The sequence below is a fragment of the Musca autumnalis genome, unplaced genomic scaffold, assembly GCF_047663935.1.
Source record: "Musca autumnalis isolate F117 unplaced genomic scaffold, ASM4766393v1 scaffold_3, whole genome shotgun sequence".
Taxonomy (NCBI): domain Eukaryota; kingdom Metazoa; phylum Arthropoda; class Insecta; order Diptera; family Muscidae; genus Musca; species Musca autumnalis.
In genome coordinates this window covers 247829229-247844628 of record NW_027411866.1, presented here as the reverse complement: position 1 = coordinate 247844628, position 15400 = coordinate 247829229, and the positions used below count along the sequence as shown (strand labels likewise).

General features: G+C 39.6%; 1 protein-coding gene across 1 annotated transcript in view; it reads left to right on the top strand.

Annotated features, from left to right (window-relative positions):
• Window positions 1–15400, top strand: part of Npc1b (Niemann-Pick type C-1b) — a 33910-nt gene that overhangs the window by 15024 nt on the left and 3486 nt on the right. Inside the window, exons 2-6 of the mRNA XM_073977678.1 lie at window positions 6307–6546; window positions 6644–7575; window positions 7644–7945; window positions 13061–13999; window positions 14065–14364. Of these exons, the coding sequence (XP_073833779.1) occupies window positions 6307–6546; window positions 6644–7575; window positions 7644–7945; window positions 13061–13999; window positions 14065–14364 (2713 nt within the window). The remainder of the gene's footprint in view (window positions 1–6306; window positions 6547–6643; window positions 7576–7643; window positions 7946–13060; window positions 14000–14064; window positions 14365–15400) is intronic.

Below are 15400 nucleotides of genomic sequence, written 5' to 3'. Positions count from 1 at the left end.
AGTTGTGGACATAGGTTCACGTTTTGGTATAGCCCCCATATAACGGTACCCCCCAATTTACGGTATTTTGACGTTTTTACCTACATTTTCAGACCGATGTAGCTATAATTTAACATTTAGGGTTCTTATGTGTCAATAAACTTATATAACAAAAGTTGTGGACATAGGTCCCCGTTTTGGTATAGCCCCCATATAACGGTGCCCCCCGATTTACGGTGTTTTGATGTTTTTAGCTACATTTTCAGACCGATATAGCTATAATTTGACATTTAGGGTTCTTAAGTGTCAATAAACTTATATAACAAAAGTTGTGGACATAGGTCCACGTTTTGGTATAGCCCCCATATAACGGTACCCCCCGATTTACGGTATTTTGATAGTTTTAGCTACATTTTCAGACCGATTTAGCTATATTTTGACACTTATGGTTCTTAAGTGTCAATAAACTTATATAACATAACTTGTGGACATAGGTCCACGTTTTGGTATAGCCCTCATATAACGGTACCCCCGATTTGCGGTGTTTTGATGTTTGTAGCTACATTTTCCGACCGATGTAGCTATAATTTGACATTTAAAGTTCTTAAATGTCAATAAACTTATATGACAAAACTTGTGGACATAGGTCCATGTTTTGGTATAGCCCCCATATAACGGTTCTTTTAAGTTCATATTTTCGTATAGCCCAGATACCTCCGAACTAGCTGTTAATGACATTTGAAGTTCCCACGTTATATACCGATTTTTGATATTTTCAAGATTCTAGCTAAATTTTTTAACCGAATTAGGAGTTATTTGACATTAAAGGCTCCCATCAAAAACTGTCAACATAGGCCCATGTTTTATTATAACCCCTATATAACAGTACCTCCCAATTTCTAGCCCACCAAAAATTTTCAACATACATAGTTAGATATAGGCACCATAAAAAAGGGCCTCCCGAATGAAGCATAAATGTACATAAACATTATCTGACATTTTAACGTACCCACTTAAAGTTGGGGACAGGAATGAAAAGTAATTATTCCATTTTAGTTCAGAATATTTTATGGTGGAGGGTATGAAAAGTTCGGCCCGGCCGAACTTAATGCTTTTTTACTTGTCTATTATTGCAAATGGACTATATCGGTCCACGGGTACCACCCGATGTTCGGAATTTTGAAGGTTTAAGTTTCATTATCACACCGAAATGGCTTAAATTTGGTATTTAGTCTTCATTTGGGGTATAAAACTTTCCATATGAAATTTGTCGTATAGGCCCACCCCTTAATATAGCCCCCATAGAACGGTACCTCACGATTTTCGGTATTTTGAAAGTTGTGGCCTCAATATTCCTCCGAAATGGTTGAAATTTAGTATTTAGTCTTCATTTCGGGTATAAAACTTTCCATGTAAAATTTGGCGGTATAGGTCCACGCCTTCACGTAGCCACCATTGAACGGTACCTCCGGATTTGCTGTATTTTGAAGGTTGTGGCCTCAATATTCCTCCGAAATTGCTGAAATTTGCTATTTGGTCTTCATTTGGGGTATAAAATATTCCACATGAAATTTGTCGGTATAGGCTCACCCCTACATATAGCCCCCATAGAACGGTATCTCACGATTTTCGGTATTTCGAAGGTTTTAGCCTCAATATTCCACCAAAGTGGCTGAAATTTAGTACTTAGTCTTCATTTGGGGTAAAAAAACTTTCCGTATGAAATTTGTCGGTGTAGGCCCACGCCTTCATATAACCCCCATACAACGGTACCTCCCGAATTTCAGTATTTTGAAGGTTGTGGCCTCAATATTCCTCCGAAATGGCTGAAATTAGGTATTTAGTCTTCATTTGGGATATAAAACTTTCCATATGAAATTTGTTGGTATAGACCCACGCCTTCATATAGCCCCCATAGAACGGTACCTACCGATTTTCGGTATTTTGAAGGTTGTGGCCTCAATATTCATCCGAAGTGGCTGAAATTTAGTATTTAGTCTTCATTTGGGATATAAAACTTTCCATATGAAATTTGTCGGTATAGACCCACGCTTTCATGTAGCCCCCATAGAACTGTATCCAACGATTTACGGTATTTCAATATTCCACCGAAATGGCTGAACTTTGGTCTTTAGTCTCCCTTTGGTATATAAAACTTTCCATATAAAATGTGTCGGTATAGGTTCACGCCTTCATATAACCCCCATAGAATGGTAACTCCCGATTTTCGGTATTTTGAAGATTTTAGTTTAATTATCACACCCAAATGGCTGAAATTTAGTATTTAGTCTTCGTTGGAGGTATAAAATTTTTCCCCAGAATTTTGTCGGTATAGGCCCACGCCTTTATATAGCCCCCCAAAGAACGGTACCGGTGCATACACTTTATAAGCGTGTCGCCTCCGGTTTTGAACAGCTCGGCTGGTAGGCCATCGGCTCCTGCTACTTTATTATTCTTCAGCTGATTTATTGCTGTCTTTACTTCATCTTGGTTGGGCGGTATATATTCAATACCTTCTTCTGGGATTGGATCTGTGTATGTTCTTTGTTTTCGTTAGCATTGGATACGAACCGTTTGGAAAAATGTTCTTTTCTATATCCCGAGCACCCCATCTGTTTCAGTTACTAAATTATCTTGCTGGTCTCTATAGGAGAATGTTCCAGTACCAAAACCATCAGTTTGATGTTTCACCCTTTGATAGAATTTTCGGACTTCATTCTGGCTCCTGTACATCTCGTTTTTTCACACTCCCGCTTTTCCATTTCTCTCTTCTTCCTGCGAAAAATACGTTTCTTCTCTCTTCTTTTCTCCCGATACATCTCTTGTGCGCTACGATTTGATTTCTTGTTCTTTGATCTGGAGACAGCCAGGTGTCATTATGAATATCAAGATGCTTAAATCTGGTACTGCTAACTACCATGTTTATTGCCGCTGCGAAGTCTATCAGCCCCATTCCATTGATAGATGTTTCACTATAGACACTAAATTTCCCGACTGTTGTGCCTTTCCAATGTTGTCATTAAAATCGTCTAGACAGAACAACGGTCATATGTTTATTCTAAGCGCTCGTAGAATATATCTTTGGTCTGTTCGTCCTTGTCTTCGGTTGGAGCATGAGCGCAAATAAAGCTAATGTTGAAGAATTTTGCTTTTATCCGTATTGTAGCAAGTCCTTCATTCACTTGTGTAAAGCTGGAGACCAGATGTTTTAACCTCCGATCAACTAAAAATCCGCAACCAAACTCATGCTTGGTGTCGTGGCAGCTATATTACAGTGTGTCACCTTTAGGTGTTGTTGTGATGCATTTCCCAATCCATCGAATTTCCTGTATGGCAGTAATGTCGGCCTTGTACTTTTCAAGTACATCTGACAATGCGTAAACTGCACCTTCTCTATAACCACATTTCAAGTGAAGATTCGCAGATCATGGTCCTTAGATAAATCCTGGGCTTGGCCATGTTAAGTTAGGTCAAGACCATTGCTTGGTATATTTCAACTCAGTCTTATATATTCTTTAACCAGGAAAGTTATCTTCTTCCTCTGCTGAGTCTTCCTTCAAATTTCCCTTTGAGAATTGTTTGGATGAGTTGGTATTTATTATTTCTCACCATGTACACAAAATATGAGATTTTACGATTTTTTATTGTTTTAATCAGTTGTCGATCGATGGTCATTCTTCTTAAGACTTCACTGTTAGTTACTCGATCGGTCCAGTATATTTTTAAAATTCTTCTATAGATCCATCCACAGTCTATACAGTCGGACACTCAGCCCAAACTAGTTAGCCCTGAATATTTAATTTGCTGTCAAATACATTATTGTGACATAAAATACAATGGAAATCAAATCACAATAATGAACAATCTATTATGTGTGCTTCTGTAGGCCTTGGATCCATAGTTGTCTCTAGCTTTTTTCATCTTTGGTTTTAATTGTTCATGTCTCTGCTGCGTAGTTGGGGCAGCTGATGCTCCTCAGCTGCAATAGATGGGAAATGGTTCTCCGAGGACCGCATCCACTCGATAGTTGTTTATGACATCTGCAACTGCATCTGTGTGGGGTTCTCTCTTTTAACGTTGGATCTGTCTTTCAAGATAATCAAGATCCCTACTGTCACGCCTTGGCGGGGGATGTCCTATTAACCATATGGTGATTTGGATGGTGCTAGGGACTTGAGGACATCTCAGCTTGTCGCAAATAGCTGTGGCATGCGCGGACAACGTCAACAAGCTGCCGATGTTGTCCTCAGAATCTTTGAGTAGTTTGTGGTCGGAATTCTGTTGCCATCGACCGTGACATTCAACTCAGTACTCACCCCTGCAGTCCATCTAGCGATCAGAAAATAACATTAGTAAAGGTACCTGATGCCAAGATCGTACAATCATCCGCATATTACGATCTCCATGCCTATGGATGCGGCGGAATACAGGAGAGGTATAGGTTACATATTTTCGGAGATATCACCCCTCCTTGGGAAACTCCCTGTTTCACTCTACGGGGCTTGGATTTCTTGTTCCTGAACTCCACATACGATTGGCGACCACACATATAGTTGATTATCAGACTTATACGGAGGGTTGTCTGCTCGATGTCCTCGAACAGCGTGGAGTGCTTGACAGTATCAAAGGCTTCTGATAAGTCAAGCGCCACCATCTCTGTTCTATCACACGGCCGCTCCTGGTTGAGTCCTCGACAAATATGTGTGGAGATGGCGTGCAGCGCTGTTGTTGTGCTGTGCTGCCTATGGAATCCATGCAACTTGATAGCTATTTCTAATGCTGGGGAGGACTAAGGCCTCAAGGGTCTTCGCTACAGACAGGTGACAAAAGCGAAATCGGCCTGTACGATTCACCTTTGCTGGCATCCTTGCCTAGCTTCAGTAGCGGGACCACCCTCCCCATTTTCCAGACTTCGGGAACAATAAGGGTGGCTAGCGACAGGTTGAGAACTTTAGTGAGATACTCCACTCCCGGCTCATCCAGCTGTTTCAACATTACCATGGAAATTCCGTCAGGGCCCAACGCTTTGGATGATTTAGCTTTCCTGATGTCATTCGCAACATCATCCATTGTAAACTGTGGTGGTTCATCCTCGGCAGGAAAAGATCTAATGCGACGTAACACTCCTCTCTTCGCCCTGTCACTCTCGGGGTGCTCGACAAACTGTCGATTGAGGTAACTTGCACACCTCTTCGGGTCAGTCAACGTAACGTCGCCAAACGTGACTGAGGTCCTGTCATCCCTCCTTCCGGGGTTCGAGAGTGACTTAACCGTTGCCCACAATTCACCTATACCGGCTCCGATGTTGCAACTCTTCAGATGATTTAACCACTTGTTCGGATTATGTTCGCCGACCAGCCCGTTAATTTCCAGTGTCAGCTCCATGACTCTGGGGTCGTCGGGGTTGGTTGGACGAAGCTCATCACGCTCATTTGCTAATCCCGTCGCCTCTGCTAGGAAATTTGGTCTTACTTCGGGTATTCGACCAGCAGGTATATGGCGAGCGGCTGCAGTATTGATGATCTCTCGGAACGTCCTTTCCGCTACCCGAACATCAGAAGGATTGGGCAATTCTCTGAAGCGGTGATTGGTGAACTCTCTGAAACTCGGATAATCAGTTTTCCCATGATTGACGAATGTGCCGCGTTCAGAGGTAATGAAATCGGGTGGTCTGCTGATGGAGACAATTATTGGGAGATGGTCTGATCCAAGGAAAATGACGGGTTGCCAGGTGACACGATGGTTATGTCTAATTCTGGTAGGGCAGTCCTCATTGAGCGAGCAAAACGTAGAGCTATCAATCTGCTCAGCCAGCGCTATACCCCTCTGGTCGTATCCGAGGGCCGAATGCCACATTTCATGATGCGCATTAAAGTCCCCCAGGACCAGGCGATTATGACCTTCCAAAAGCGGGCTAATGTCAGGCTTATAATCTGAGATACAGCTATTCCATAGATCCAGTGATCATAAGCAGTTGGTAATTTACTACGAGACTCTATCTCTTAGATACAAGGGATTTAAGATAAAAGGGGCAAAGATAAGTTCCAGACTTGTCCTACTAAAGCCTATCAATACCCTTGATTAAGGTTGGGTTCAGATATTATTCTACTTTGTTGTTTTTTTATTTTACTTGTTATTTTAAATATTCTATGAATTCTTAATTTCAAAACCACAGCAATTCGAACTTCGATTTTCTGATTACTGTGTATATTTTTTGGCCTGAGATTAACCTTGAAAACCCATCAAAAACTTCCACAACAATATTTGAATAATCCAATGAATTAAATATTTTATTTTGCTAATTTATATCCAATATTTGCATTTCAGAATCGAAGAATAAATTAGCTGTGATATTAACGATAAGTTGTCTCCTGCTGTGCCTACAAAATATCCCCCGAAGCAATGCCACCTGTATTTGGTACGGCCACAGTCATATGGAAGGAGCACATTGGCAAAATAAAGCATACAATGGCGAAGCTTTACCCTTAAATGATCCAGCTGCAGAGGCTATATTCAAGACACGTTGTCCTGTTCTATACGATTACTACAAAGGCGATGATCCGGATGGTAAATATTACACGCTCTCTCTCTCTCTCTCTCTATCTATCTTCTCATAATATACATATATACCTATTTTGTATTTAATATCCATCTCTTCCTACAGCCCCCATGTATTTGTGCTGTGATGGTGATCAAATCCAAGCCATGGAACAGGGTATGTCCCAGGCTGATGGTATTTACTCCCGCTGCCCGACATGTGTGGTGAATATGGGTCTCAGTATCTGTTCGATGACATGTGCCCACAATCACAGTCTCTTCCTGACCCCCTATCACAACACCCACAACGGTGTGGAATATGTGGAAAAAATCGATTATCGGATCGATGATGAATTTGTCGAAAGCATCTATGACAGCTGCAAATATATACAACACTCACAGACCGGACGTCCCGCCATGGATTTAGGTTGTGGTGCTTATAATGCCAGGACATGTGACCATCAGAAATGGTATCGGTTTATGGGTGACACGGATGTCAGTGACTATGTACCCTTTCCCATTAATTATATCTTCTTAAATGAATCATCGGAGGAGGGTCGTTTAAAAATGTACCCGCTGTCATGTTCGGAGGCCTATGAAAATAAATACGCCTGTGCTTGTATTGATTGTCCAGATTCGTGTGTCATTACCGATATACCAGTGGCCCATGAGGAGGTCTTTGTGTTAATGGGTTTGTTTATTATGGCCGGTTTTGTTGTCTTTATTGTGGCCGTGTGGGTATTTGAACGTTTCCGTTCGAAATGTAATATCCCCGGATGTTTTTCTGGCTTTGGTTGCTTCAATGATGTCCTGTACAAAGTATTCCGTGCCGGCGGTACATTCATTGCCAAACATCCTGTCTTGATTTTGGCCATATTGTCATGGGTAATTGGTGGCCTTTGCTATGGCATCACATACATGCAAGTTACAACAGATCCCGTTGAGTTATGGGCTGGCGAAGAAAGTCAAACTCGTTTGGAAAAGGAATATTTTGATTCGCACTTTGGCCCCTTCTATAGGACCAATCAAGTTTTCATTAAACCCGTCAATGGATCTGGGGTAAGATGTGATTTCATGGAAAGTTATAAGCTGAAGTTAATCTCTTTTTTATCTCATTCCCTCTTCAGTTCACCCACAATACCACAGGCGGTATTACAGAATTCGGTCCTGCCTACGAAAAAAGTTTCCTTGTGGAAGTATTTCGATTGCAGGAAGCCATTGAGGCCATTGGCATAGAAGATGGTATTGGTTTGGATAAAGTCTGTTATGCTCCCATTCTTTATCCCGGTGAAAAGACCAGTGTCGACAAATGTTTGGTACAATCAATTTTTGGATTTTTCCAAAATGATTGGGAATTTTTCGAGACTGAATATGAAGATGAAAATGGCTATGTTATCAATTATTTGAATCATTTGGAAGACTGTTTGAAGTAAGTATAATTCTCCAAACCATTCAAGCTTACTAAATAAAAATTTTCTAATGAAAATCCCATTCAGCCAGGCTGAATAACAGTTTTCCCAAAGAAAACCCCATTCAGCCAGGCTGAATAGAAATTTTCCTATAGAAAACCATATTCAGCCAGGCTGAATAGAAATTTTCCTATAGAAATCCATATTCAGCCAGGCTGAATAGAAGTTTTCTTAATGAAAACCCTATTCAGCCACACTGAATAGAAGTTTTCTTAATGAAAACCCTATTCAGCCAGGCTGAATAGAAGTTTTCTTAATGAAAACCCTATTCAGCCAGGTTGAATAGAAGTTTTCTTAATGAAAACCCTATTCAGCCAGGCTGAATAGAAGTTTTCTTAATGAAACCCCTATTCAGCCAGGCTGAATAGAAGTTTTCCTAATGAAAACCCTATTCAGCCAGGCTGAATAGAAGTTTTCTTAATGAAAACCCTATTCAGCCAGGCTGAATAGAAGTTTTCTTAATGAAAACCCTATTCAGCCAGGCTGAATAGAAGTTTTCTTAATGAAAACCCTATTCAGCCAGGCTGAATAGAAGTTTTCTTAATGAAAACCCTATTCAGCCAGGCTGAATAGAAGTTTTCTTAATGAAAACCCTATTCAGCCAGGCTGAATAGAAGTTTTCTTAATGAAAACCCTATTCAGCCAGGCTGAATAGAAGTTTTCTTAATGAAAACCCTATTCAGCCAGGCTGAATAGAAGTTTTCTTAATGAAAACCCTATTCAGCCAGGCTGAATAGAAGTTTTCTTAATGAAAACCCTATTCAGCCAGGCTGAATAGAAGTTTTCTTAATGAAAACCCTATTCAGCCAGGCTGAATAGAAGTTTTCTTAATGAAAACCCTATTCAGCCAAGCTGAATAGAAGTTTTCTTAATGAAAACCCTATTCAGCCAGGCTGAAAGGAAGTTTTCTTAATGAAAACCCTATTCAGCCAGGCTGAAAGGAAGTTTTCTTAATGAAAACCCTATTCAGCCAGGCTGAATAGAAGTTTTCTTAATGAAAACCCTATTCAGCCAGGCTGAATAGAAGTTTTCTTAATGAAAACCCTATTCAGCCAGGCTGAATAGAAGTTTTCTTAATGAAAACCCTATTCAGCCAATCTGAATAGAAGTTTTCTTAATGAAAACCCTATTCAGCCAGGCTGAATAGAAGTTTTCTTAATGAAAACCCTATTCAGCCAGGCTGAATAGAAGTTTTCTTAATGAAAACACTATTCAGCCAGGCTGAATAGAAGTTTTCTTGATGAAAACCCTATTCAGCCAGGCTGAATAGAAGTTTTCTTAATGAAAACCCTATTCAGCCAAGCTGAGTAGAAGTTTTCTTAATGAAAACCCTATTCAGCCAAGCTGAATAGAAGTTTTCTTAATGAAAACCCTATTCAGCCAAGCTGAATAGAAGTTTTCTTAATGAAAACCCTATTCAGCCAGGCTGAATAAAAGTTTTCTTAATGAAAACCCTATTCCTAAAGAAAACCCCATTCAGCCTGGCTGAATAGAAGTTTTCCTAAAGAAAACCCCATTCAGCCTGGCTGAATAGAAGTTTTCCTAAAGAAAACCCCATTCAGCCTGGCTGAATATAAGTTTTCTAAAGAAACTCCAATTCAGCCCGGCTGAATATAAGTTTTCCTAAAGAAAACCCCATTCAGCCCGGCTGAATATAAGTTTTCCTAAAGAAAACCCCATTCAGCCCGGCTGAATATAAGTTTTCTTAATGAAAACCCTATTCAGCCCGGCTGAATAGAAGTTTTCTTAATGAAAACCCTATTCAGCCCGGCTGAATAGAAGTTTTCTTAATGAAAACCCTATTCAGCCCGGCTGAATAGAAGTTTTCTTAATGAAAACCCTATTCAGCCCGGCTGAATAGAAGTTTTCCTAAAGAAAACCCTATTCAGCCCGGCTGAATAGAAGTTTTCCTAAAGAAAACCCTATTCAGCCCGGCTGAATAGAAGTTTTCCTAAAGAAAACCCTATTCAGCCCGGCTGAATAGAAGTTTTCCTAAAGAAAACCCTATTCAGCCCGGCTGAATAGAAGTTTTCCTAAAGAAAACCCTATTCAGCCCGGCTGAATAGAAGTTTTCCTAAAGAAAACCCTATTCAGCCCGGCTGAATAGAAGTTTTCCTAAAGAAAACCCTATTCAGCCCGGCTGAATAGAAGTTTTCCTAAAGAAAACCCTATTCAGCCCGGCTGAATAGAAGTTTTCCTAAAGAAAACCCTATTCAGCCCGGCTGAATAGAAGTTTTCCTAAAGAAAACCCTATTCAGCCCGGCTGAATAGAAGTTTTCCTAAAGAAAACCCTATTCAGCCCGGCTGAATAGAAGTTTTCCTAAAGAAAACCCTATTCAGCCCGGCTGAATAGAAGTTTTCCTAAAGAAAACCCTATTCAGCCCGGCTGAATAGAAGTTTTCCTAAAGAAAACCCTATTCAGCCCGGCTGAATAGAAGTTTTCCTAAAGAAAACCCTATTCAGCCCGGCTGAATAGAAGTTTTCCTAAAGAAAACCCTATTCAGCCCGGCTGAATAGAAGTTTTCCTAAAGAAAACCCTATTCAGCCCGGCTGAATAGAAGTTTTCCTAAAGAAAACCCTATTCAGCCCGGCTGAATAGAAGTTTTCCTAAAGAAAACCCTATTCAGCCCGGCTGAATAGAAGTTTTCCTAAAGAAAACCCTATTCAGCCCGGCTGAATAGAAGCTTTCCTGAAGAAAACCCTATTCAGCCCGGCTGAATAGAAGCTTTCCTGAAGAAAACCCTATTCAGCCCGGCTGAATAGAAGTTTTCCTAAAGAAAACCCTATTCAGCCCGGCTGAATAGAAGCTTTCCTGAAGAAAACCCTATTCAGCCCGGCTGAATAGAAGTTTTCCTAAAGAAAACCCTATTCAGCCCGGCTGAATATAAGTTTTCCTAAAGAAAACCCTATTCAGCCCGGCTGAATAGAAGTTTTCCTAAAGAAAACCCTATTCAGCCCGGCTGAATATAAGTTTTCCTAAAGAAAACCCTATTCAGCCCGGCTGAATAGAAGTTTTCCTAAAGAAAACCCTATTCAGCCCGGCTGAATATAAGTTTTCCTAAAGAAAACCCTATTCAGCCCGGCTGAATAGAAGTTTTCCTAAAGAAAACCCTATTCAGCCCGGCTGAATATAAGTTTTCCTAAAGAAAACCCTATTCAGCCCGGCTGAATAGAAGTTTTCCTAAAGAAAACCCTATTCAGCCCGGCTGAATAGAAGTTTTCCTAAAGATAACCCTATTCAGCCCGGCTGAATAGAAGTTTTCCTAAAGAAAACCCTATTCAGCCCGGCTGAATAGAAGTTTTCCTAAAGAAAACCCTATTCAGCCCGGCTGAATAGAAGTTTTCCTAAAGAAAACCCTATTCAGCCCGGCTGAATAGAAGTTTTCCTAAAGAAAACCCTATTCAGCCCGGCTGAATAGAAGTTTTCCTAAAGAAAACCCTATTCAGCCCGGCTGAATAGAAGTTTTCCTAAAGAAAACCCTATTCAGCCCGGCTGAATAGAAGTTTTCCTAAAGAAAACCCTATTCAGCCAGGCTGAATAGAAGTTTTCCTAATGAAACCCCTATTCAGCCAGGCTGAATAGAAGTTTTCCTAATGAAAACCCTATTCAGCCAGGCTGAATAGAAGTTTTCCTAATGAAAACCCTATTCAGCCAGGCTGAATAGAAGTTTTCCTAATGAAAACCCTATTCAGCCAGGCTGAATAGAAGTTTTCCTAATGAAAACCCTATTCAGCCAGGCTGAATAGAAGTTTTCTTAATGAAAACCCTATTCAGCCAGGCTGAATAGAAGTTTTCTTAATGAAAACCCTATTCAGCCAGGCTGAATAGAAGTTTTCTTAATGAAAACCCTATTCAGCCAGGCTGAATAGAAGTTTTCTTAATGAAAACCCTATTCAGCCCGGCTGAATAGAAGTTTTCTTAATGAAAACCCTATTCAGCCAGGCTGAATAGAAGTTTTCTTAATGAAAACCCTATTCAGCCAGGCTGAATAGAAGTTTTCTTAATGAAAACCCTATTCAGCCAGGCTGAATAGAAGTTTTCTTAATGAAAACCCTATTCAGCCAGGCTGAATAGAAGTTTTCTTAATGAAAACCCTATTCAGCCAGGCTGAATAGAAGTTTTCTTAATGAAAACCCTATTCAGCCAGGCTGAATAGAAGTTTTCTTAATGAAAACCCTATTCAGCCAGGCTGAATAGAAGTTTTCTTAATGAAAACCCTATTCAGCCAGGCTGAATAGAAGTTTTCTTAATGAAAACCCTATTCAGCCAGGCTGAATAGAAGTTTTCTTAATGAAAACCCTATTCAGCCAGGCTGAATAGAAGTTTTCTTAATGAAAACCCTATTCAGCCAGGCTGAATAGAAGTTTTCTTAATGAAAACCCTATTCAGCCAGGCTGAATATAAGTTTTCTTAATGAAAACCCTATTCAGCCAGGATGAATAGAAGTTTTATTAATGAAAACCCTATTCAGCCAGGCTGAATAGAAGTTTTCTTAATGAAAACCCTATTCAGCCAGGCTGAATAGAAGTTTTCTTAATGAAAACCCTATTCAGCCAGGCTGAATATAAGTTTTCTTAATGAAAACCCTATTCAGCCAGGCTGAATATAAGTTTTCTTAATGAAAACCCTATTCAGCCAGGCTGAATATAAGTTTTCTTAATGAAAACCCTATTCAGCCAGGATGAATAGAAGTTTTATTAATGAAAACCCTATTCAGCCAGGCTGAATAGAAGTTTTCTTAATGAAAACCCTATTCAGCCAGGCTGAATAGAAGTTTTCTTAATGAAAATCCTATTCAGCCTGGCTGAATAGAAGCTTTCTTAATGAAAATCCTATTCAGCCTGGCTGAATAGAAGTTTTCTTAATGAAAACCCTATTCAGCCGGGCTGAATAGATGTTTTCTTAATGAAAACCCTATTCAGCCGGGCTGAATAGATGTTTTCTTAGTGAAAACCCTATTCAGCCGGCTGAATAGAAGTTTTCCAAAAGAAAACCCCATTCAGCCCGGCTGAATGGAAGTTTTCCTATTTTTTTTTTTAAATCCAATAATTCACCAACTTTTATTCGTTTTCAGTGTACCCATGTTGGAGGCCTGCTTTGGTCCTTACGGTGGTCCCATTGAACCTGGTATTTCGGTGGGTGGTATGCCCAAAGTAAATTCCGGTGAAGATCCCAATTACCTGTTAGCCACAGGTGTATCCTTAACCTTCCTGGGTAAAAATCAAAACAATGAAGCCCTGCTGGAACCCAATTTGGAATGGGAGAAGCGTTTTGTTGACTTCTTGAAAAACTATACAAATGACAAACTTGATATTGCCTTCTCCGCTGAACGTTCCATCCAAGATGCCATTGTTGAGCTGTCCGAAGGTGAAGTCTCTACTGTGCTCATCAGTTATGTGGTGATGTTCGTCTATGTGGCCATTGCTTTGGGCAAAATCCGCAGCTGTTTACATTTCTTGAGAGAATCGAAAATTGTTTTGGCAATTGGTGGTATCATCATTGTCTTGGCTTCGGTGGCATGCAGTTTGGGTTTCTGGGGTTACTTGGATGTGGTCACAACTATGTTGGCCATCGAAGTTATACCTTTCTTGGTGTTGGCTGTGGGTGTGGATAATATATTTATTATGGTCCATACGTATCATCGTTTGAATCGCAAAAAGTTCGACAGTGTTGAGGAGGCCATTGGTGAAGCCATGGGCCAGGTGGGACCTTCTATTTTGCAAACTGCTGGTTCAGAATTTGCCTGCTTTGCCATTGGTGCCATTTCGGATATGCCTGCGGTAAAGACATTTGCCATGTATGCTGCCGCTGCCATTTTCTTCAATTTCCTCTTCCAAATCACCGCCTTTGTGGCCATGATGGCTTTGGATGAGAGACGCTATGAATCGGGACGTTTGGATTTGTTCTGTTGCTGCAAAACCTCTAAGAAATCCGGGGATAGTAACAACCATGAAAGTGTGGGTGTTTTGGAGAAGCTATTTAAAAACCTCTATGCCCCCTTCATTTTGTCCAAGTAAGTGGGGCCTTATAGAACCTTCAGGGAGTCTTTCTTTCTAATTATCCTTTATCGCCTTTCAGACCTGTCAAAATCATTGTCTGCATTGTTTTCTTTGTGGTCACATCTCTGTCATTGCTGGTGACACCAAATTTGGAATTGGGCTTGGACCAGGAAATGTCTATGCCCAAGGAATCACATGTTGTCAAATACTTCCGTTATATGGATGATCTATTGGCCATGGGTGCTCCCGTTTACTGGGTTCTCAAGCCCGGCTTGGATTACACCGATCGTGATCATCAAAATTTGATATGTGGTGGTGTGGAGTGCAACAACAATTCATTGTCGGTGCAGCTATACACTCAGTCCCGTTATCCAGAGATGTAAGTAACATTTGAAGGTCCTCAAAAAATTCTTAAAAAAAATCTACGACCCTGAAATTTGTTTTTAAAAAAACCAAGATCCTGAAAAATTCTTTAAAAAATCCACGATTCTGAAAGAAAATTTCTTTAAAAAATCCGCGACCCTGAAAAAACATTCTTTAAGGAATCCACAACCCAGAAAATTTTCTTAAAAATTCCCAACCCTGACGAAAATTCTTAAAAAAAACACAAACCTGAAAAAAATATTTAAAAAATCCACGAGTCTAAACAACTCTTTAAATAATCCACAAACCTGAAAAAATTCTTTAAAAATCCACGAACCTGAAAAAATTCTTTAAAAAATCCACGAGCCTGAAAAAAATTCTTTAAAAAATCCACGAGCCTGATAAAAATTCTTTAAAAAATCTACGAGCCTGATAAAAATTCTTTAAAAAATCCACGAGCCTGATAAAAATTCTTTAAAAAATCCACGTCCTTGAAGAAAAAATTCTTTAAAAATCCACGTCCTTGAAGAAAAAATTCTTTAAAAAATCCACGTCCTTGAAGAAAATATTCTTTAAAAAATCCACGTCCTTGAAGAAAAAATTCTTTAAAAAATCCAGGTCATTGAAGAAAAAATTCTTTAAAAAATCCAGGTCCTTGAAGAAAAAATTCTTTAAAAATCCACGTCCTTGAAGAAAAAATTCTTTAAAAAATCCACGTCCTTGAAGAAAAAATTCTTTAAAAAATCCACGTCCTTGAAGAAAAAATTCTTTAAAAAATCCACGTCCTTGAAGAAAAAATTCTTTAAAAAATCCACGTCCTTGAAGAAAAAATTCTTTAAAAAATCCACGTCCTTGAAGAAAAAATTCTTTAAAAAATCCACGTCCTTGAAGAAAAAATTCTTTAAAAAATCCACGTCCTTGAAGAAAAAATTCTTTAAAAAATCCACGTCCTTGAAAAAAAAATTCTTTAAAAAATCCACGTCCTTGAAGAAAAAATTCTTTAAAAAATCCACGTCCTTGAAGAAAAAATTCTTTAAAAAATTCACGTCCTT